This window comes from Lethenteron reissneri, chromosome 47 (assembly GCF_015708825.2).
Source record: "Lethenteron reissneri isolate LAM-NWPU_2019-01 chromosome 47, ASM1570882v1, whole genome shotgun sequence".
NCBI lineage: Eukaryota > Metazoa > Chordata > Hyperoartia > Petromyzontiformes > Petromyzontidae > Lethenteron > Lethenteron reissneri.
The window spans coordinates 3,995,784-4,013,993 of record NC_083825.1 but is presented as its reverse complement, the minus strand read 5'-3'; the positions used below and the strand labels follow the sequence as shown (position 1 = coordinate 4,013,993).

The 18,210-nt window shown below is 51.1% G+C and overlaps 1 protein-coding gene across 3 annotated transcripts in view; it reads left to right on the top strand.

The window, feature by feature from the left end:
• Positions 1 to 3,019: 3,019 nt before the first annotated feature.
• Positions 3,020 to 18,210, top strand: part of LOC133354338 (electrogenic sodium bicarbonate cotransporter 1-like) — an 87,204-nt gene continuing 72,013 nt past the window's right edge. For all 3 annotated transcript variants that reach the window (XM_061571095.1, XM_061571094.1, XM_061571093.1), the window contains exons 1-3: positions 3,020 to 3,109; positions 7,748 to 7,821; positions 17,630 to 18,007. In XM_061571095.1, coding sequence (XP_061427079.1) covers positions 3,099 to 3,109; positions 7,748 to 7,821; positions 17,630 to 18,007 — 463 coding nt within the window. In that variant the 5' untranslated portion in view covers positions 3,020 to 3,098. The remainder of the gene's footprint in view (positions 3,110 to 7,747; positions 7,822 to 17,629; positions 18,008 to 18,210) is intronic.

The window sequence follows — 18,210 nt, the reverse complement described above, 5'->3', positions numbered from 1 at the left end:
ACCCGAGCCGCGCCAACCTTCATATGCGCTCGCTAACAGCACTTGCCCCAACAGTATGTTAAGGCTATACGGGTGATTATTGTGTTTGGGCGTATTTCCCCGATTGCCCCCGTCTCCTGAAGCGAGAATTGTCTCCGCGACCTCGCCAAACCACGAGTGACCTCTGTTTTGGCACGGTCATGCCTTTTATCTTGCGGCGCTGGCGACGTTCAAACTGCGGGGATAATGAAGCCTCCTGGAGCCAAGTCAAGACTCGTTCGCGTACATCTCGTCTGATGCGTCGGTTTACCGTCAAGACAAAGCAACGGGCATGGGTCACGATGTTTGTCGGAGTGCCCCCCTCAAAGGGGCTTCAAGCCATGGGGGGGAAAAACACAAATGCCGAGACGCAGATTCGTGGCACTAAAAACAAATGAGTGTGAGGTTCAATCTTGATTTGAAGCTTTCGGTAAAGTCACGTAGGTATAGAATACAATAAACCACATTTTGTATTATTTTACACCTACGTGACTTTACCGAAAGAACCAAAGAGTTTGAGTGTGAGGTTCAACTTCCCCGAACCCCAACCTTGGGGGGAAATGGATCCGCGTTCACGCCGTGCCCCCCCCGACCCCTCCCCCCACCCCCTACCGCTCACTGCCCCCCACCCCGGGGAAGCTGATGATCCATCAGCGGTGACAGATTTTTTTGCGAGCTCCAACTCCACGAATCTGGGTCTCAAACGCACCGCACGCCAAATCATAATAATAATAAAAATACTCCGGCCAAAACTCTAACCCAGAAGCAATAGACCTAAACTCCAATCCCTAACTCACCTCTTAAACCGTAAACCCAACACCGAACGGAAAACCCAACCTCAACCTTAACCCCTAAATCCAGCCTCCAGGTCTAACTCCGAAACCCACCTATAACTCTAAACCCTTAACCTAAACTCCATCCTTAACCCCTACCTCTAACCCCTAAACCCAATCCTTCACCGTAATCCCTTACACGACATGAACACTAAAGGACCCTCCTGAAAAAAAACTTGAGACTCGATGAGTATTTTTTGTCTGTGAGTAATTACATTTATTTAAAGTATTTTCACGTTAAAGAAATCGCAGCCCTTCATATTGAATCATTAGACACCCAAGGAGGTCTGTGATTGGACGACAGTCTGCTCTAGGATTACATTTTTTGCGTGTTTAAGTTTGTTGTCCTTCCCCCTGCACCTCCGATTAGCACGGTTGGCTACGTACGGCGCGAAAGAAGTTTAACACGTAGGCTTTCGCGATCATTATCCATAATAGAGGGTTTTTTGGGGTTAGATCGCGTAAATATATAAATGTGTCGTTAAACCCGCCACCAGCCGACACAGCCAACTAGTAAGGGTTGTCACGTAAACAGAACATGCCAATTCGTCACTAGTACAGCACTAACCGGTGTGTTGGAGAGCCAAGCCACAACATCTACGCCTCTATATAAGGAACGAAACAGGTGGGGTTTCTCCCCAAATCTGGCTGTCGCCTGATGAAGCTAGTTGTAATAACTGGCGAAACGTCGTACTCAGTTTGTAAATGACACGGCCAGATTTGTATTAGAAGGCAAATAATCGAAAACACAAATTAGACACGGGCGCGTAAGTTACAACTACTTTGTTTCGTCAAACCTATGAATTTATTAACATAATAAGAAAAAATACGTTGAGAACCAAAGCGGCGCAAGGCTGCAGTAAAGGTCAAGAACCACCGCTCCATCCCGTACAGATGGAACAGACGGGAGTCCACGTTCGCTATGTCGCGTCCTCTTGCCGAGGCAGGGTTGTGGCAGGCAACTCGACGACTCCCATGGCAAATGACCAACATCTTTGCGTGATCTACCAACCCTCGCCTCCACAGTGCTGTACTACAATAGCCACTCACCAGCGCCCGGCACTGTATGAGACGCACAATGTAATGTTGTTTACGCACGGTATTCTTTCTGCTCACGGCGCTGATTAGCCATGCTACCGAGTTTGTGAATGGCCGGAGATGCGTTATTGGTGTTGATTAATGGCCACGCGTGAGAAATTCTGGGCTGGGTGGGGGGCTGGGTGTGTGTGGGGGGGGTAATTTCAAAAGCTTTGGTGGGGGGGGGGAGATCACCTGGTTCTCCTCCTGACCGTGGGAGCTCCACACTGCTCACACTCCCCCCAACTCACTGCCAGTTCCTAGCTCGTCCATGACGAACATCTTGGTGGAGACTGACAGGCAGTTGGTTGTGTGCCCGCGTGGTGCTGTTCTGATGACCGTGCGTCGTGGAGGTGCGACCGCCGATACGTGGTGGTGGTCGTGGTTGTGATGGTGGTGGTGATGGTGGTGGTGATGGTGATGGTGGTGATGGTTGTGGTGATGGTGGTGGTGGTGATTGTGGTGGTGGTGATGGTGGTGGTGATGGTGATGGTGGTGGTGGTGATGGTGGTGGTGGTGATGGTGGTGGTGATGGTGGTGGTGATGGTGGTGGTGATGGTGGTGGTGGTTGTGGTGGTGGTGGTGATGGTGGTGGTGATGGTGGTGGTGGTGGTGATGGTGGTGGTGGTGGTGGTGATGGTGGTGGTGGTGGTGGTTGTGATGGTGGTGATGGTGGTGGTGATGGTGGTGATGGTGGTGGTGGTGGTGGTGATGGTGGTGGTGGTTGTGGTTGTGGTGATGGTGGTGGTGATGGTGGTGATGGTGGTGGTGATGGTGGTGGTGGTGATGGTGGTGGTGGTGATGGTGGTGTTGATGGTGGTGGTGATGGTGGTGGTGATGGTGGTGGTGGTGATGGTGGTGGTCGTGGTTGTGGTGGTGACGGTGGTGACGGTGATGGTGGTGACGGTGATGGTGACGCATCTGCCTGAGGCTGCCGAACCAAGGCACAGCCAGAGGGCCCGGTCAGGTCCGGCTGTGTCTTGATGCCAGGCCGGGCCACACCGCCTGGGTTCAGCTACAGAGTGGTATGGCGAGCTGGGTGGAAGGCGTAGGAGCTGGGGAAGATGGGGGGGGGGGGGGGGGTCTAGCCTCGGAGTTTGGTGAGAAGACAATGTCAAATCACTTTCAGAGCGGGTGAAGAGACGGCTGTGACGGAACAGGATTATTACCATGACGGACTGGTACGTTTCATCCCTCGGACTTTCGCATGGCGTTGCAGTGATTAAAGCATGTGGGGGGTACGTGTCTTTCGTGTGTCGCGGGAGCACCGCTGTTAACTGGACTGTATGGATGCCAATTTGTTTTGTTATTGGACGGAGTGAAGTAATTGATTGCAGTGACAGAGGAAGTTTTCTCGTCAGTGGTGGGGTTAGGCAAACAAGCAAACGCAACAAAAGTGGAGGAATCCCAAGTAGCTGAAGGGGGGCCCCGGATTCGTAGAGAGATACAACAAAACTAGTGAGTACAATATCAGCCTCGAACTCAGATCCTAATTAGAAACAAATATATATAAAACGCTCGCCATTTTAATAAAACTATTTAAAACATCGCTGTGATGGGTCAATTAGTGTCATTGTATCACAGCTGTGGTTTCACTCAGGCTTTGTGGGCACTCCGTTTGTAGGCGCTCCGTTTCAGCCAGGATAGGCGGGAACACTTGTTCCTGGAATGATTTTGGCATTCCACGTCCGACTCGCAGCGTTATTTAATAATAATTTGCATAGTGTTATGAGAATATTGGGTACTATGCACGATTAGTAATTATGGCAACAGTATTCGCTCGCAAGTCTCGAAGAGAGAACGACTCAGTGGCGTGAGAAGGAACCACGGACGAGCGAGAAGGCAGCAGCAGCAGCGGTCCCCTTGTATCCTAGTGGTAGTGCCTTACGCTGACAATTCCAACTGAACAATGAAGCGCTGTTAGCACCGCCACTGATTTCTCGCGTCCCGTTCAGCCGATTGAAACTTCTCGCAGTCATCATCATCATCATGATCAGCCATGGTCTATCCACTGCTGACTGAGCTCAATAAACACGCCGCTTGATTGCAGGAGTTCACGGTTCGAATCGCAGCGGCCGCCCTGGTTATCGCTGCGAGTGTATTAAGCACATATATAAAGAATCTACGCAAATTTTGCTTCACTCGCAGTGTACGTTAAAGATCACGTGGCGTCATTTGCAAAAGTCAGCATCAACGCGATGGTCCAAATTTTCCCAGCGCAAGGAGAAACACCACCCCCCCCCCACCATCCCGTGGTGTTGTCAGAGCGCGACTCGACACGGACGCGTTCTCTAGCGCAGCTCCTCAACAGCATGGATGAGGCGAGGGCGGTGCTAGCCTCGTTGCGTCCAACGGCTCTGGATAAGTCAGCCGGTGTGATAGCGACTAAGATCGGCCAATGGATGGCATTGGACGGAATCAAACGCCTCGGGACCCCAAGTAGCTCAAGGGGCCTCGGGTTATTGAGAAGAAGAAGTAGAAACAAAACGGTGGAACCCCTGTCATTCCGACCTTTGTCTTAATCCCTCTGCTTTCGTCTCCCTACGGCTCTCTGCTTTGTCTGCATCCTCCCCACCCCTCTCTCCCGTCTCGCTGCGCGGACGCGATCTATCCGCTGTCGATGCATCGTCGGCCGTCTCGCGCGGAGTCTGTTCGGTGCATCGAGCAGCCCACGTCTCTGGAAAATCCGCCTGGTACCCCGGTGCGCGGGGATGGGTCCGCCACCACCAGGCATTGCCCACGGGCACACGCAATGCCCTGTTTCTCGAAGCAGGCACCGTGTCGGACGGAGACTTTTTTCGTTTGTTGTATAAATAAATCGCCAGACTTAGCGTACCTCGAATCCTTTCTCATCCAGAGCTAAACCGGGAACATCTCCAATTAATGAGTGGGGGGTGGGGGGTGAAGGGTGGGGGGGTGACGCGCAGGAGGCCCCAACGCAGCGATCTCACCCCACCCCGCAAAGCGCTCGTGTCCCAGTCAGTGGCGGGGCTTGGCAATGCGGAAACTCAGCAAAGGTTCAGGGGGCCCAAGTGGACCAGAGAGGTTGCGGCGATGGGGCGTAGTGGTGGTGGGGAGGGTAAGGACGGGGGCGATGGTTCAGATTCAAGACAAATATAGCCGCGGCACCAATTCCGATGCTCGTAATAACTAATGTGGCTAATCGTTCTCATCATAATCAACAACAGCCAAGGACGATCCAGTCAAGCTTGATGAAGGATGCCCCAAATCCGCCACAACCTCGCGGAAATACATAATTGTGACGGGCGGATTTTAAATATCTGTCATCGTAATTGGCAAACTGTGATGCGACTGCACATCGTTGTAGCCTGTCCATCGTAGAATGCCTGCGGTCACGGGACGCTGCCAAACAATAAGTTCTGCTTCGGGTCACGCAATGGAGCCGGCGGCGCCACTGATAATGAATCAATAATAATAATGATTAATAATAATTAATTGTCCACGCTCCTCGTACTGCCCGCGTCTGGCCCTGCGATGAGTTTGCACCTCCGATTAGCGCGGTTGGCTACGTGCGGTGCGAAAGAAGTTCGACACGCAGTAAACATAGTGTCTCTGCGGTTAGAACCCCCACGACAGCACCTGGTGGCTCACAGCTTCAGAGAGACACCGGGCGCACAGCCAAATAGAATAGGTTCCACGGTGGCGAGATGTTAACTATCTCGCCTGGTGTGCAGGAGGTCGTGGGTTTGAACCCAACCCTAACGCCTGCTGTATATTTGGAGTTTGCGGTGTCTTTCTCCCCGTGGTCGCGTAGATTTTTCTCCGGGTCCATTTAGAATCAACATCACGAGTTTAGAGTATTTTGGCTGCTATAAATGTCCACATGACGAGCCACTTCGTTGAGCTATCATGTTGTGACAACCAGGTCGCTTATGGAAAAGAGCTACTTAGCAACTCAGTGGGGCCTTACCTGGTAAAAATAAAACAACAAAAAAGTGCAGCGGCCTGGCCACACGCGCGGGCGTGCTTTGCGACTTCCAAGTCGTGCTCAGGAAAATCCTAGAAGCGCCAACTCAATTCTCCCTCCTGCATGTCGGCGTTCCACACACACACAAACAGGAGGATGTAAATAAGAGAATAAATAAGCTGACAACACGTCTCCTCCATGGCATCAGCTGCACCGCCCTTCATCGGCATTCATGTGCAAGATAATGTTTTTTTTTATGAAATAGATGGAGAGACGGATCACAGGTGAAGCAGACAACACGTTATACGTGTCGCTTCGAGACACAGACCAACAGTAAGGAATACGCTTCAATATACCCACAAACTCCTTAATACAACGTCCGCAACATCCACGTTGTATATATATAGATGGAGAGATGGATTATAGGTGAAGCAGACGTCTTGTCTGCTTCACCTCTTTCGTTAAACGTAAAACGTGTCGCTTTAGAGACACAGGCCAACCGTAAGAGATACTCTTAAATATACACCCACGAACTCCACGTTCACAAAAATCTACGTCCAAAAAAGCGCATCGACCGAGACTCCATCTCGGGGTTATGAAACTTTTTGTGTCCCGGGATGGTGGGGGGGGGGCGATCACGTGGTAGCCGTTACCAAGTGGAGCGACGTCCTTCTGCTGATTGAGGCTGCTCTCTGATTAGACGTGATTAGAGGCGATCAGGGGCGATTAGGAGGCCGCTGGGTCCGCGTCTTCGCGTTCCCTCTCTCAGGAAGGTCCCGGCGTTCATCCGCAAGTCGATGGCGTCGGACGAAACCCACGGAACGAGTGGCTTCATGCTTATTTTTTTCGTTTGTTTTTAACGATCGTCGTACCATCATTGCAAATACTCTTCGACACTTCAAGCGGACCCGTTTGCTGCTGGGTTTATGGGTCGCATTCACGTGGGCGATTCGTCGGCGACTCGTTAAGGGCGAAGCGAGCGATAGAGACAGAGGGCATGCACGGGGGGGCCTCTGTAATTCGACAACCGAGCGTCGCCTTCAACGGCCGTTCGTCTCGAGGCAATCGTTCAAGTGGCAGACGGCTGAATTACCCGCAAGTCATTACTATTTCAGCGTGCGGACTGGAACAGGTCACACGCGCGCACAAAGACAAAGGTTCCAACAACCCCCCACCCTCTCCACCGGTATAGCCTTTTTACAGACGATTGGGACAAGCGCTGTTCGTAGCGAGTAGCAACCGATGAAGGCCGACACGGCACACGACGACGTGGACGGCGAACACCGCGCCCGGCCGCATTTGCCTCAGCTACTCATTCGAGGCTGAGTCGACCTAGGAGACGCCCGGGACCGAATCATCGATCATCGTCGCGCGCGCGCACGTGGCTTCTCCCAGTTTGGGGGGCTGTTGGGTCGACCACGCGCAAGGAGCTGGAGGTGGCTGCAGACGGGCACCGCGGGGTGGAGTGGTGGCGGTGGGGACCAGGGTTAGGGTGAAGGGCTGTGACTGACAGGTCGTGTCACTTGTGACCCCCCCGCACGCCACGCCAAGCCGGGAGCCCCGTGCCTAGCCACCGCGTAACGGAGAGGCGCGCAGGCTGAGTGGTAACCGCGCGCCTGGGGAGTGTGGTGGTGGTGGTGGTGGGGAGGAGGAGGAGAGGGGGGGGACCTCTCGGCATGACGGCTTCTTTGGCGGCACCGCGCAGCCCCGGTGCGCGTGGCCTTGCGGGGTGGCCGGAACCGGCGGGGAGCGCGCAGCCACCGCCGCCCTGTAGCAGCAGCAGCGGCGGTGGCGGCGGCTTCGGCGGAATCGACAGCTGCCCGTCATCGCCGGACTGCAGCGCGCTTCGTGCCAAAGCGGAGCATTCGTTCTTCCTCTATTACTACTACAGGATGGAGGACGAGGCCGTGCTGGACCGAGGCGCCTTGTGTCGCAAGCACGCCGTGGACGAGGAGGACGTGGAAGGTGAGCGGCGGCGCGCGTGTCCGATGAAGCGCGGTCGGTGCGATTGATGTTCAGCGCACGTGTCGCGTCGGGTTCATCCTTTGGATCGCCGACCCAGGAGCGTGGCCTTGCTGAAAGGGGGTTGGGTTCGAGGAGGAGGAGGTTTGGAGGGAGGGGGGAGGCGTGACAGGACACGGTCAATGTGAGAAAACAAATTGACTTTCAACAAGTGTGAGATGTCTTCTTGGTTCTTTCGGTATAGTCACGTAGAAGGAAATAATAAAGTAATAAAAATAAAACAAAATAAAATCATTCTCACGACGTTTCGGCCACAACGCAAGCAGCCGTCCTCAGGTGAAGAAACAGGTCTGTCGAGAAGACGCTGTCTTCTTCACCTGAGGACGGCTGCTTGCGTTGTGGCCGAAACGTCGTGGGAATTATTTTATTGTTTTATTTTTATTATTTTATTACTTCCCTTCTACGTGACTTTACCGAAAGAACCAAGAAGATGAATCCCTGCAGTCACGAAAGCTTTAAATCGAAATTTAAGTGTGAGATGAATACAAACGAATGCGTAAATCTACGAGCTACTTGTTGACATTCGGCCGCTCCGCGCTTTGTGCAGAACCACGAATCAATACGGCGCTCGCCACTCCATTCCGCCGTTCTCTTGCGTGTTGTCCGTACCTCCCCCCCTCCTCCAACTATTTCAGACAATTGATCATATCACCATCGAATGACTTGACTTTTCAATGTTTTTGTTTGTCGCCTATATGTACAATCCACCAATTGTATACCAGTAACCTGAGAACTGCATTTTTTGTGTTTAGCTAGTTGCCCTTACCCAGCACCTCCGATAAGCACGGATTGCTACGTACGGTGGGGGAGAAGTTAATACATAGTACACAGCACATACAAGAGGGCCACAGTGCAAGTCTTCCAGAACCTCGATTTAAAGCTTTCGTGACTGCAGGGATTCATCTTCTTGGTTCTTTCGGTAAAGTCACGTAGAAAAGAAATAATAAAGTAATACAAATAAAACATAAAATAATTCTCACGACGTTTCGGCCACAATGCAAGCAGCCGTCCTCAGGTGAAGTACAGGTCTGTCGGAAAGACAGCGTCTGACCTGTTCTTCACCTGAGGACGGCTGCTTGCGTTGTGGCCGAAACGTCGTGAGAATTATTTTATTATGTTTTATTTTTATTATTTTGTTATTTCCCTTCTACGTGACTTTACCGAAAAAACCAAAAAGATCTTCCAGAACCGTCTGCACGAAGCACACATGCCGAGCGTGTGTTCTGTGTGCACGCTCGTGTGCGGATTGTTTGAAGCCCATGGGTATGCGGCCACCACGAGTCTTCTGTTATGATGGAGTTTTCTCATCATTTACATATATAAAACCTATTATCATATGTTTTACTGGCAAATGAGGTTCCAATGGTGTAAATGTTTAACCCCGAGCTCTCATACTCTGATGGTGCATTGTCTTTGAGTTGTGCGCTTTTTGGCGTCATCTGGTCCAACCCATGTGAGACTAACCTCTAAGGAAAGCTGTCTCGGGTGTGGACCAATCAACTTCAAGGACAGTGCATACATTATCAGAGTTATGTTTTTTGTTTGCATTATTGCTGCAGGTATTGTGGTCTATGCAAACATGACTCCTTGTAAAAAAGGTGTCAGTTTTTTTGCCAGATAGAAGGGTAAAAAACCAATTATCATAAAACCTATTATTTTTAAAATTGTATTTTACCAAGTAAGGCCCACTGAGCTACCTAGCTCATTTTCAGAAGTGACCTGGCCACAAATGATAACCCAATGGAGCGGCTTCTCATCACGTGGAAATATTTGGAGCAGCCCAATACTCGAAACACGCGATGTCGATTCTAAATGTGGAGGGTAAAAAACCGGAGGATCCGGAGAAACATTCACGCGACCACGGTGAGAGCGAGAGAGACGCACACTCCATATATACAGCAAGCGTCAGGGTCGGGATCAAACCCACAACCTCCTCCATACCAGGCGATGTAGTTAACATCTCCTAGCCACCGTGATGATGATGAGAGAGAGAACGACACAAACTTCAAATATACAGCAGGCGTCAGGGTCGGGATCGAACCCACGACCTCCTGCACACCAGGCGATGTAGTTAACATCTCCTAGCCAGTGTGATGATGATGAGAGAGAGAGAGAACGACACAAACTTCAAATATACAGCAGGCGTCAGGGTCGGGATCGAACCCACGACCTCTTGCATACCAGGCGAGGTAGTTAACATCTCCTAGCCACCGTGATGATGATGATGAGAGAGAGAGAACGACACAAACTTCAAATATACAGCAGGCTTCAGGGTCGGGATCGAACCTACGACCTCCTGCATACCAGGCGATGTAGTTAACATCTCCTAGCCACCGTGATGATGATGAGAGAGAGATACACGCACACTCTAAATATACAGCAGCAGGCGTCAGGGTCGGGATCAAACCCACGACCTCCTGTACTCCAGGCGAGGTAGTTCACATCTCGCCCTCTCCCCCACACATGGCCGTGTGGGTGCGGGCGGGAGGTCTGGACATGGAGGCATGGCCAGATGGGGCTATAAAGCAGCGCTTGGCTACTGCCTTCCACATTCTAAAGCTCTGTACTTATCTGTTCTATGCTATTTTTCTGAACCCGTGCGCTTAGCCGCTCGGGTTTTTCCCACTTCTTCTGCTCTTCTGCTTTCGTTCATAAATGTATATATATTTTTTACATTCGAACGATTTCACAAATAGATTATTCAGGCGGGTCAGATAAACTCCCCAGCCTTCCACGTGCGGTGAATCTCACTCACTCAGCCTGGCGACTTTGATTCATTCGCGATGGTGACTCGGATGACACTCCAATAGCCGTATGCATGATATATTTACGTAATTGGATTTGTGAATATTTAGTTTATTGTAATCCAGTTATTAGGTCTTAACTGTTGGTCTCACGTGTGGAAAACGTGTCAATGTAATTCGAGTGTCATTTTTACAATAATTGAATTGTCTTGCTGGTTGGAGGTACGTGGACTGGGGCGGTGGAGGGAGGGTGGGGGGTTGGGGTGGGGTTGGGTTGAGAGGGGGGTTTGGTATACAACAAGAACAATGCTTGGATCCACTGTACCAGAGCATGGCCTCACACTCAAAGGACAACCTTATCGACGCATCATCGCCTGTAAGATAGAGTACAGGAAACAACCTGATCGGCAAACTAGATGGCCCGACTTGGGATGCGGGTGGCAGCCACTCAGAGGCGAGCCCTGAGCTTGACTCTCTCGGCTATTCGATGGCAGAAAATTGCTACCTCGGTGTGAGTCACCGCTCGCTCGTCTGAATTCGGCATAATGAGAGCCAGGGATTCGTTCGCAATGCTGCCAAGCTGGATTGCAGGAGGGAGTCTCGGCGTTAGGCACTTCCACCGGAACACGAGCTACGCCCGGCAATAGTCAGCCGAAATTAGTGTACAAGGGGCTGTCCATAAATGACGTCACGCACCTACAGGGGAGGGCGGGGTCAGACATTTGTGACGATGTGTGACGAGGGGGGGGGGGTGGGGTTTGAGAAATGTGACGTGACATCAAAATGCGCAACTTTTAATAAATATAGACAACACGTTCTACTTAATTAAATAGACTTTTTAATAAATGTTTTCTCCTACAACATCAGAGTGCAGTGCCACATTAAATACGCACTACAATGACAATAGTTTAAAGCGATTTGAAGCATGTTTTTATTTTTTTTTGGGGGGGGGGGGGGGGGGCAGAGCTTTGTGACGTCATATTTGAGGGGAGGGGTCTGACTTTTTGTGATGCCGTGTGACGAGGGCGGGGGGGGGGTGCAAAAATCGTCCTTAACCGCGTGACGCCATTTATGGACGGCCCCCAATATGTTCCGATGATCCTATGAACAGGTGGTATACAAGTGTATTGGAGCAAAATAAGGCGAAATGGATGCGGACGCCTGTCCACAAAATAATTCCCGGAACAGCGTTTCGGACCGCACCGGTTGAAATTTAGCCCTGGCAACAGGCACAGTGCTGAGACCAACCAGCCTGAGCTGGCTTCTAGTGCTGTCCAACATTTGGGGGATAAGTCCCCTTGCATAATCTCCTCCTCCAGCTGCAAGACATGCCGTATATCTATCCCTCCTGGAATAGAATTATATCGTCTTAGCTCAGAACCTTAAACGATCTGGGACGCAGTCCCATCGGCGAGCTCCTCCGGCAGGCGAGGCTGCGTTGGCTGGGTCACGTAGCTCGCATGGCCAGCCACCGCACGCACAAGCAGTTTCTTCTTGGTCGGATAGAGGGAGCTAAATGAGCGCGGCACGGTTTGGAGAAGAGATGGAGGCGATGCTGTACAGAAGGATGTGGAGCTGAGTTGGACTTACCTAAGGGGCCGTCCGTAAATGACGTCACGCACCAGGGGGGGGGGGTCTGACTTTCTGTGACGATGTGTGACGAGGGGGGGGGGGGTTGAGAAATGTGACGTCACATCAAAACGCGCAACTTTAAATATAGACAACACGTTCTACTTAATTAAATAGACTTTTTAATAAATGTTTTCTCCTACAACATCAGTGCAGCGCCACATTGAATACGCACTACGACGCCTATAGTTTAAAGCGATTTGAAGCATGTTTTATTTTTTTGGGGGGTGGAGGGGCAGAGCTTTGTGACGTCATATTTGAGGGGGCGGTCTGACTTTCTGTGACGCCGTGTGACGATGGGGGGGGGGGTCAAAAATCGTCCCAAATCGCGTGACGTCATTTATGGACGGCCCATAAAGCCGGTTACCTAGCGGTGGGGCTCGTGAAGGACGCTCCTGGGCAGTTGGGAGGGAGCAGTCGTCCTCCAGCAACAACGGAGGGCGGAGGAGCGACGCTCACAACAACGAGTGGAGGCGCAGGGCGCATAAAACGCATGGCGGATAAAACGCAGCGCGGTGGCGCAGCGGGGGGCGTCTGGGAAAATCCCTGCAGGGTTCACCACCTCTGTCACCACTAGGTGGCAAGAACAGCCTTCAAACGTCACGTGGCTAAACAGACGCGGCACGTTCTTCAACAGAACTGTGGCCCTCAAAGTTAAAGATATACAGGCGACGTTTCGGGCAATGCGCCTTTTTCAGTGCGCTTGTGCTGTGGGGAATGCGTTGAGTTGTTCGTGTTCGTGGTGCTTGTGCATCACCGTCGGGTGTGCTGCGATTGGGCGAAGCTACGATATATCGTATATCGTAAGATATATCGTAAGATATACGATATATCGCGTGATATTATCGTCCACAATAATCGTATCGTCCGTTTTCTACAAGGTATCGTGATATCGCACTTATCGAAGCTTGCTTCCGTACCCAGTTACATGCTAATTTCTCACATCACTAGACCCAGCCACTCCTTTATGACCCTTGGGCTACACCCATTTCAAACCTTTTAAAACAGTCTGCATCAGCAGCAGACCATGCTTTCCCACATGATGACGGACGCTTGTGTTTGCGCCCGAAACGTCGTGATCTATTTTATTTTATTTTTCAACCTACGTGACTTTCATAATCAACGTTTTTGGGTTTAGATCGCGTTATTTATAAATGTGTCGTAACCCTCCACCACCCGACACGGCCAATCAGCAAAAATGTGTCACGTTGACAAAGGACAAATAGTTCACTGCTTTAGCCCACCGGTGTGTTGAAGCGTGAAACCACAACATTTACAATTTGAGTACGACGTTTCGCTGGTAATTGCATCGGGCAATTGCCCGATGATGCTGGATGCAATTACCAGCGAAACGTCGTACTCAAATTGTAAATGTTGTGGTTTCACGCTTCAACACACCGGTGGGCTAAAGCAGTGAACTATTTGTCCTTTGTCAACGTGACACTTTTTTACTGATTGGCCGTGTCGGGTGGTGGAGGGTTACGACACATTTATAAATAACGCGATCTAAACCCAAAAACGTTGATTATGAATAATATTGGTCGCGAAAGCCTACGTGTTAAACTGACTACGTGACTTTACCGAAAGAGCCAAAGAGTATGTATTCCTGCAGTCACGAAAGCTTCAAATCTAGATTGCTTTATTTGTCATCAATAAATAAATACATTTTATTGACACTACAGTATATTGATAGCGAACAAATAAACGCAATGATTACCGCTCGTTTTAACGACAGCAATTACATTCTTGCTGTTGCAAAGTAACTGATGGCGCGGGACATTTACGGCAAATTTGATGTCATAATTTTCGTAGTTCATGTAATTAAATACCTTCGTATGATTGACATCACGAGCCCTGAATGCTTTACAGATTTGTAATTAGAGTAAAATCGCAGTGGTTAGAATACTTAAGGGAGGGCCAATATTGGGGAACTATTGTCGGATAACTTTTAAGCGGTCTTGACCCAATAAATAAACTAACGTTGGCCCAATGTTGGTATGTAGTCAGATCAACGTTCACCCAACGTTGGGCTAATGTTGGGACGTAGTCGGACCAACGTTCACCCAACGTTGGGCTAATGTTGGGACGTAGTCGGACCAACGTTGACCCAACGTTGGGCCTCGGACCAACGTTGACCCAACGTTCGGCCGACGTTGGGTCAACGTTGGCCCGTTTACTTGAGTACCAGTGAATCAAAGTACAAAAAACAAGACGGTAACATGCAAAGTGCACTTACAAAAGTGACAGGCAACCGATATCCCAATAATCATCTTCGCATTGCGAAACCTGATCTCGTATCGTACCGCACCATCCATATGCATATCGCGGTGACCATAGGTCAAACGTAGCCAAGCAGTAAGTAAGAGTAAGTAGGAACATTTGACGTTGTGCACTCCTATGAGTCGAGTCCATCACGAATGTGCAGTGCGTGATGGGCCCAACACTCAACAGACCCTCTTCGTGGTTCTTTCGGTAAATTTTGATTTAAAGCTTTCGTGACTGCAGGGATTCATCTTCTTGGTTCTTTCGGTAAAGTCACGTGACTTTACCGAAAGAACCAAGAAGATCTTTCGGTAAAGTCACGTAGAATGGAAATAATGAAATAAAAAAATTAAAAAAAACATAATAAAATAATTCTCACGACGTTTCGGCCACAACGCAAGCAGCCGTCCTCAGGCGAAGACCAGGTCTGTCGGGGAGACAGCGTCTGAATCGAAACTCAACAGACCGTTTAACACATAGGCTATCGGAACCAATATCATCTATAATATATATTTTTCGGTTAAATCGCGTAAATATAAATGTGTCGTTAAACCCGCCACCACCCGACACAGCCAATTACTCAGCTTTGTCACGTCAACAGAACGTGGCCAATTCGTTACTAATTCTCGGATTGTAAATGTTGTGGATTTGTTCTCCAACACACCGGTGCGCTGTACTCGTAACGAATCGACACGTTTTGCTTCCGTGACAAACCTTACCAACGCAACACACCGTCTCGCTCGCTTTCGCTCGGCACTCTCCATCTGTGTGTCACTCAAAGCTTAATGTCTCGTGGAACGGAGCGAGTGACGAGACGGATGCTGCTGATCAACGCATTCGTTTCAGTTGGAGCTCTCCGAGGCTGAGCTCCGGAAAATATATCCCCCACCACCCCCCCCCCCCCGGAGGTTCCGATGTTTTTTTGGGGGCATCTGGGGAAAAATATTTCACGATAAAATGTACCCCTCTGGTTAACACAGATTGATCATTAAGCGCCGTTAATAACAACACACATAACCGACTGTGTTATTGATTTCGTTAAGTCCTGGTTAATACTCGATGATTAACGCACATCGCTTGAAGTCTACGCTAATGGCATCACGGATTTGAGAGAGAGAGGGGGGGGGGGGCAATTGTGTCAATTACCGTCGGAATACTTCAGTGATGCAGGTGGCATTTTGCTCGTTCTGTGGCAGCATTACGCAATATCTTCACACCCCCCCCCCCCCCACCATAATTACGCTAAATATTAAAATGCTACTGATGGATGAACACATCTGCTTTGTTTTGAGATCTATTTTGAGGCATTATTCAAGTCTCGGTGAGTGCTGCCTCTTCAGCATCGGTGCCTTAAAAGGCTGAGAAACACTGACACAGACTATCCGGTCTTGTGCATCAGGTCACGTGTCTGTGTGGTCCTGTGCATCAGGTCACGTGTCTGTGTGGTCCTGTGCATCAGGTCACGTGTCTGTGTGGTCCTGTGCATCAGGTCACAGTGTCTGTGTGGTCCTGTGCATCAGGTCACAGTGTCTGTGTGGTCCTGTGCATCAGGTCACGTGTCTGTGTGGTCCTGTGCATCAGGTCACAGTGTCTGTGTGGTCCTGTGCATCAGGTCACGTGTCTGTGTGGTCCTGTGCATCAGGTCACGTGTCTGTGTGGTCCTGTGCATCAGGTCACGTGTCTGTGTGGTCCTGTGCATCAGGTCACGTGTCTGTGTGGTCTTGTGCATCAGGTCACGTGTCTGTGTGGTCCTGTGCATCAGGTCACGTGTCTGTGTGGTCCTGTGCATCAGGTCACGTGTCTGTGTGGTCCTGCTCATCAGGTCACGTGTATGTGTGGTCCTGTCCATCAGGTCACGTGTCTGTGTGGTCCTGCCCATCAGGTCACGTGCCTGTGTGGTCCTGTCCATCAGGTCACGGTGTCTGTGTGGTCCTGTCCATCAGGTCACGTGTCTGTGTGGTCCTGACCATCAGGTCACGTGTCTGTGTGGTCCTGCCCATCAGGTCACGTGTCTGTGTGGTCCTGTCCATCAGGTCACGGTGTCTGTGTGGTCCTGTCCATCAGGTCACGTGTCTGTGTGGTCCTGACCATCAGGTCACGTGTCTGTGTGGTTCTGTGCATCAGGTCACAGTGTCTGTGTGGTCCTGTCCATCAGGTCACGTGTCTGTGTGGTCCTGTGCATCAGGTCACGTGTCTGTGTGGTCCTGTGCATCAGGTCACAGTGTCTGTGTGGTCCTGCCCATCAGGTCACGTGTCTGTGTGGTTCTGTGCATCAGGTCACGTGTCTGTGTGGTCCTGACCATCAGGTCACGTGTCTGTGTGGTTCTGTGCATCAGGTCACGTGTCTGTGTGGTCCTGTGCATCAGGTCACGTGTCTGTGTGGTCCTGTGCATCAGGTCACGTGTCTGTGTGGTTCTGTGCATCAGGTCACGTGTCTGTGTGGTCCTGTGCATCAGGTCACGTGTTTGTGTGGTTCTGTGCATCAGGTCACGTGTCTGTGTGGTCCTGTGCATCAGGTCACGTGTCTGTGTGGTCCTGTCCATCAGGTCACGTGTCTGTGTGGTCCTGCCCATCAGGTCACGTGTCTGTGTGGTCCTTGCCCATCAGGTCACAGTGTGCATCAGGTCACGTGTCTGTGTGGTCCTGTGCATCAGGTCACAGTGTGCATCAAGTCACGTGTCTGTGTGGTCCTGTGCATCAGGTCACGTGTCTGTGTGGTCCTGTGCATCAGGTCACAGTGTCTATGTGGTCCTGCCCATCAGGAGACATACAGTCAAGTGACATAGACGTGGGGAAAAGTGATTAATGTAAACGGTTGATATGTGGTGAGATGAGAGGAGACAGATGCAGGAAATCCAGAGATTGGACCGAAATTAATCGTGCGCGCGCGCGTGTGTTTTGTTTTCAAATGTCAATTCCCTTGCAAATTTGATTCGGACTTAAATTCCACCCGATATTTCATACACCCCGTATCTGTGACCTCAACCCCTGTGGGCCCTTCAATATTCTCGGGGGTACGGGTGGGTGAATGGGGGGGGGGTGCCGAAGCTTACGCTGGCTCTGCCATCGAACAAACATCGCCCATCGTCGCCACCACTGCCTCGCCCGTCTTCCAGGTCACCACGCGGTGTACATCGGGGTGCACGTGCCCTGCGGCCAGCACAGACGACGGCGGCGTCGGCGAAGGACTTCGAGCCGAGACGCCGACACCTCGACCCCGGCCCTCGCCTCCGAGGCGCACGCGAACGGCGTCGCGCCGGCCCTCCACGGCGTGACCGCTGCGCTCGTCTCTCCAACGCACCAGCGGCTCCATCTGCACGAGGCGGCCGCAGTGAGGACGAGCGTGACCCCGTCGCCGGAGGGTCACGCGGGGTCACCGTCGCTGCCATCACCGCTGGTGCAGGCCCACGACGGTGGCGGGGTCGCCGTGGCCTTCCCTAGGAACGGCGACGTTTCGCGGCCGCTGAGCGTCTCGGAGGAGTACCACAGGACGGGTGAGGAGGGCACCGCAGACGCGATGGGCACGCGCACGTGGCAAGGGGTGCCGTGCATTGACCGCGGTAGTTATTTTGAGCTCAGGAAATTAGGTGTAAATGTGTTCAACGTTCATGATGGAGGTTGATTTTGTTTGATTGTTGGGTTAGAGCGCGTAAATATGCACGTGTGTCGTGAAACCCGCCACCATCCGACACAGCCA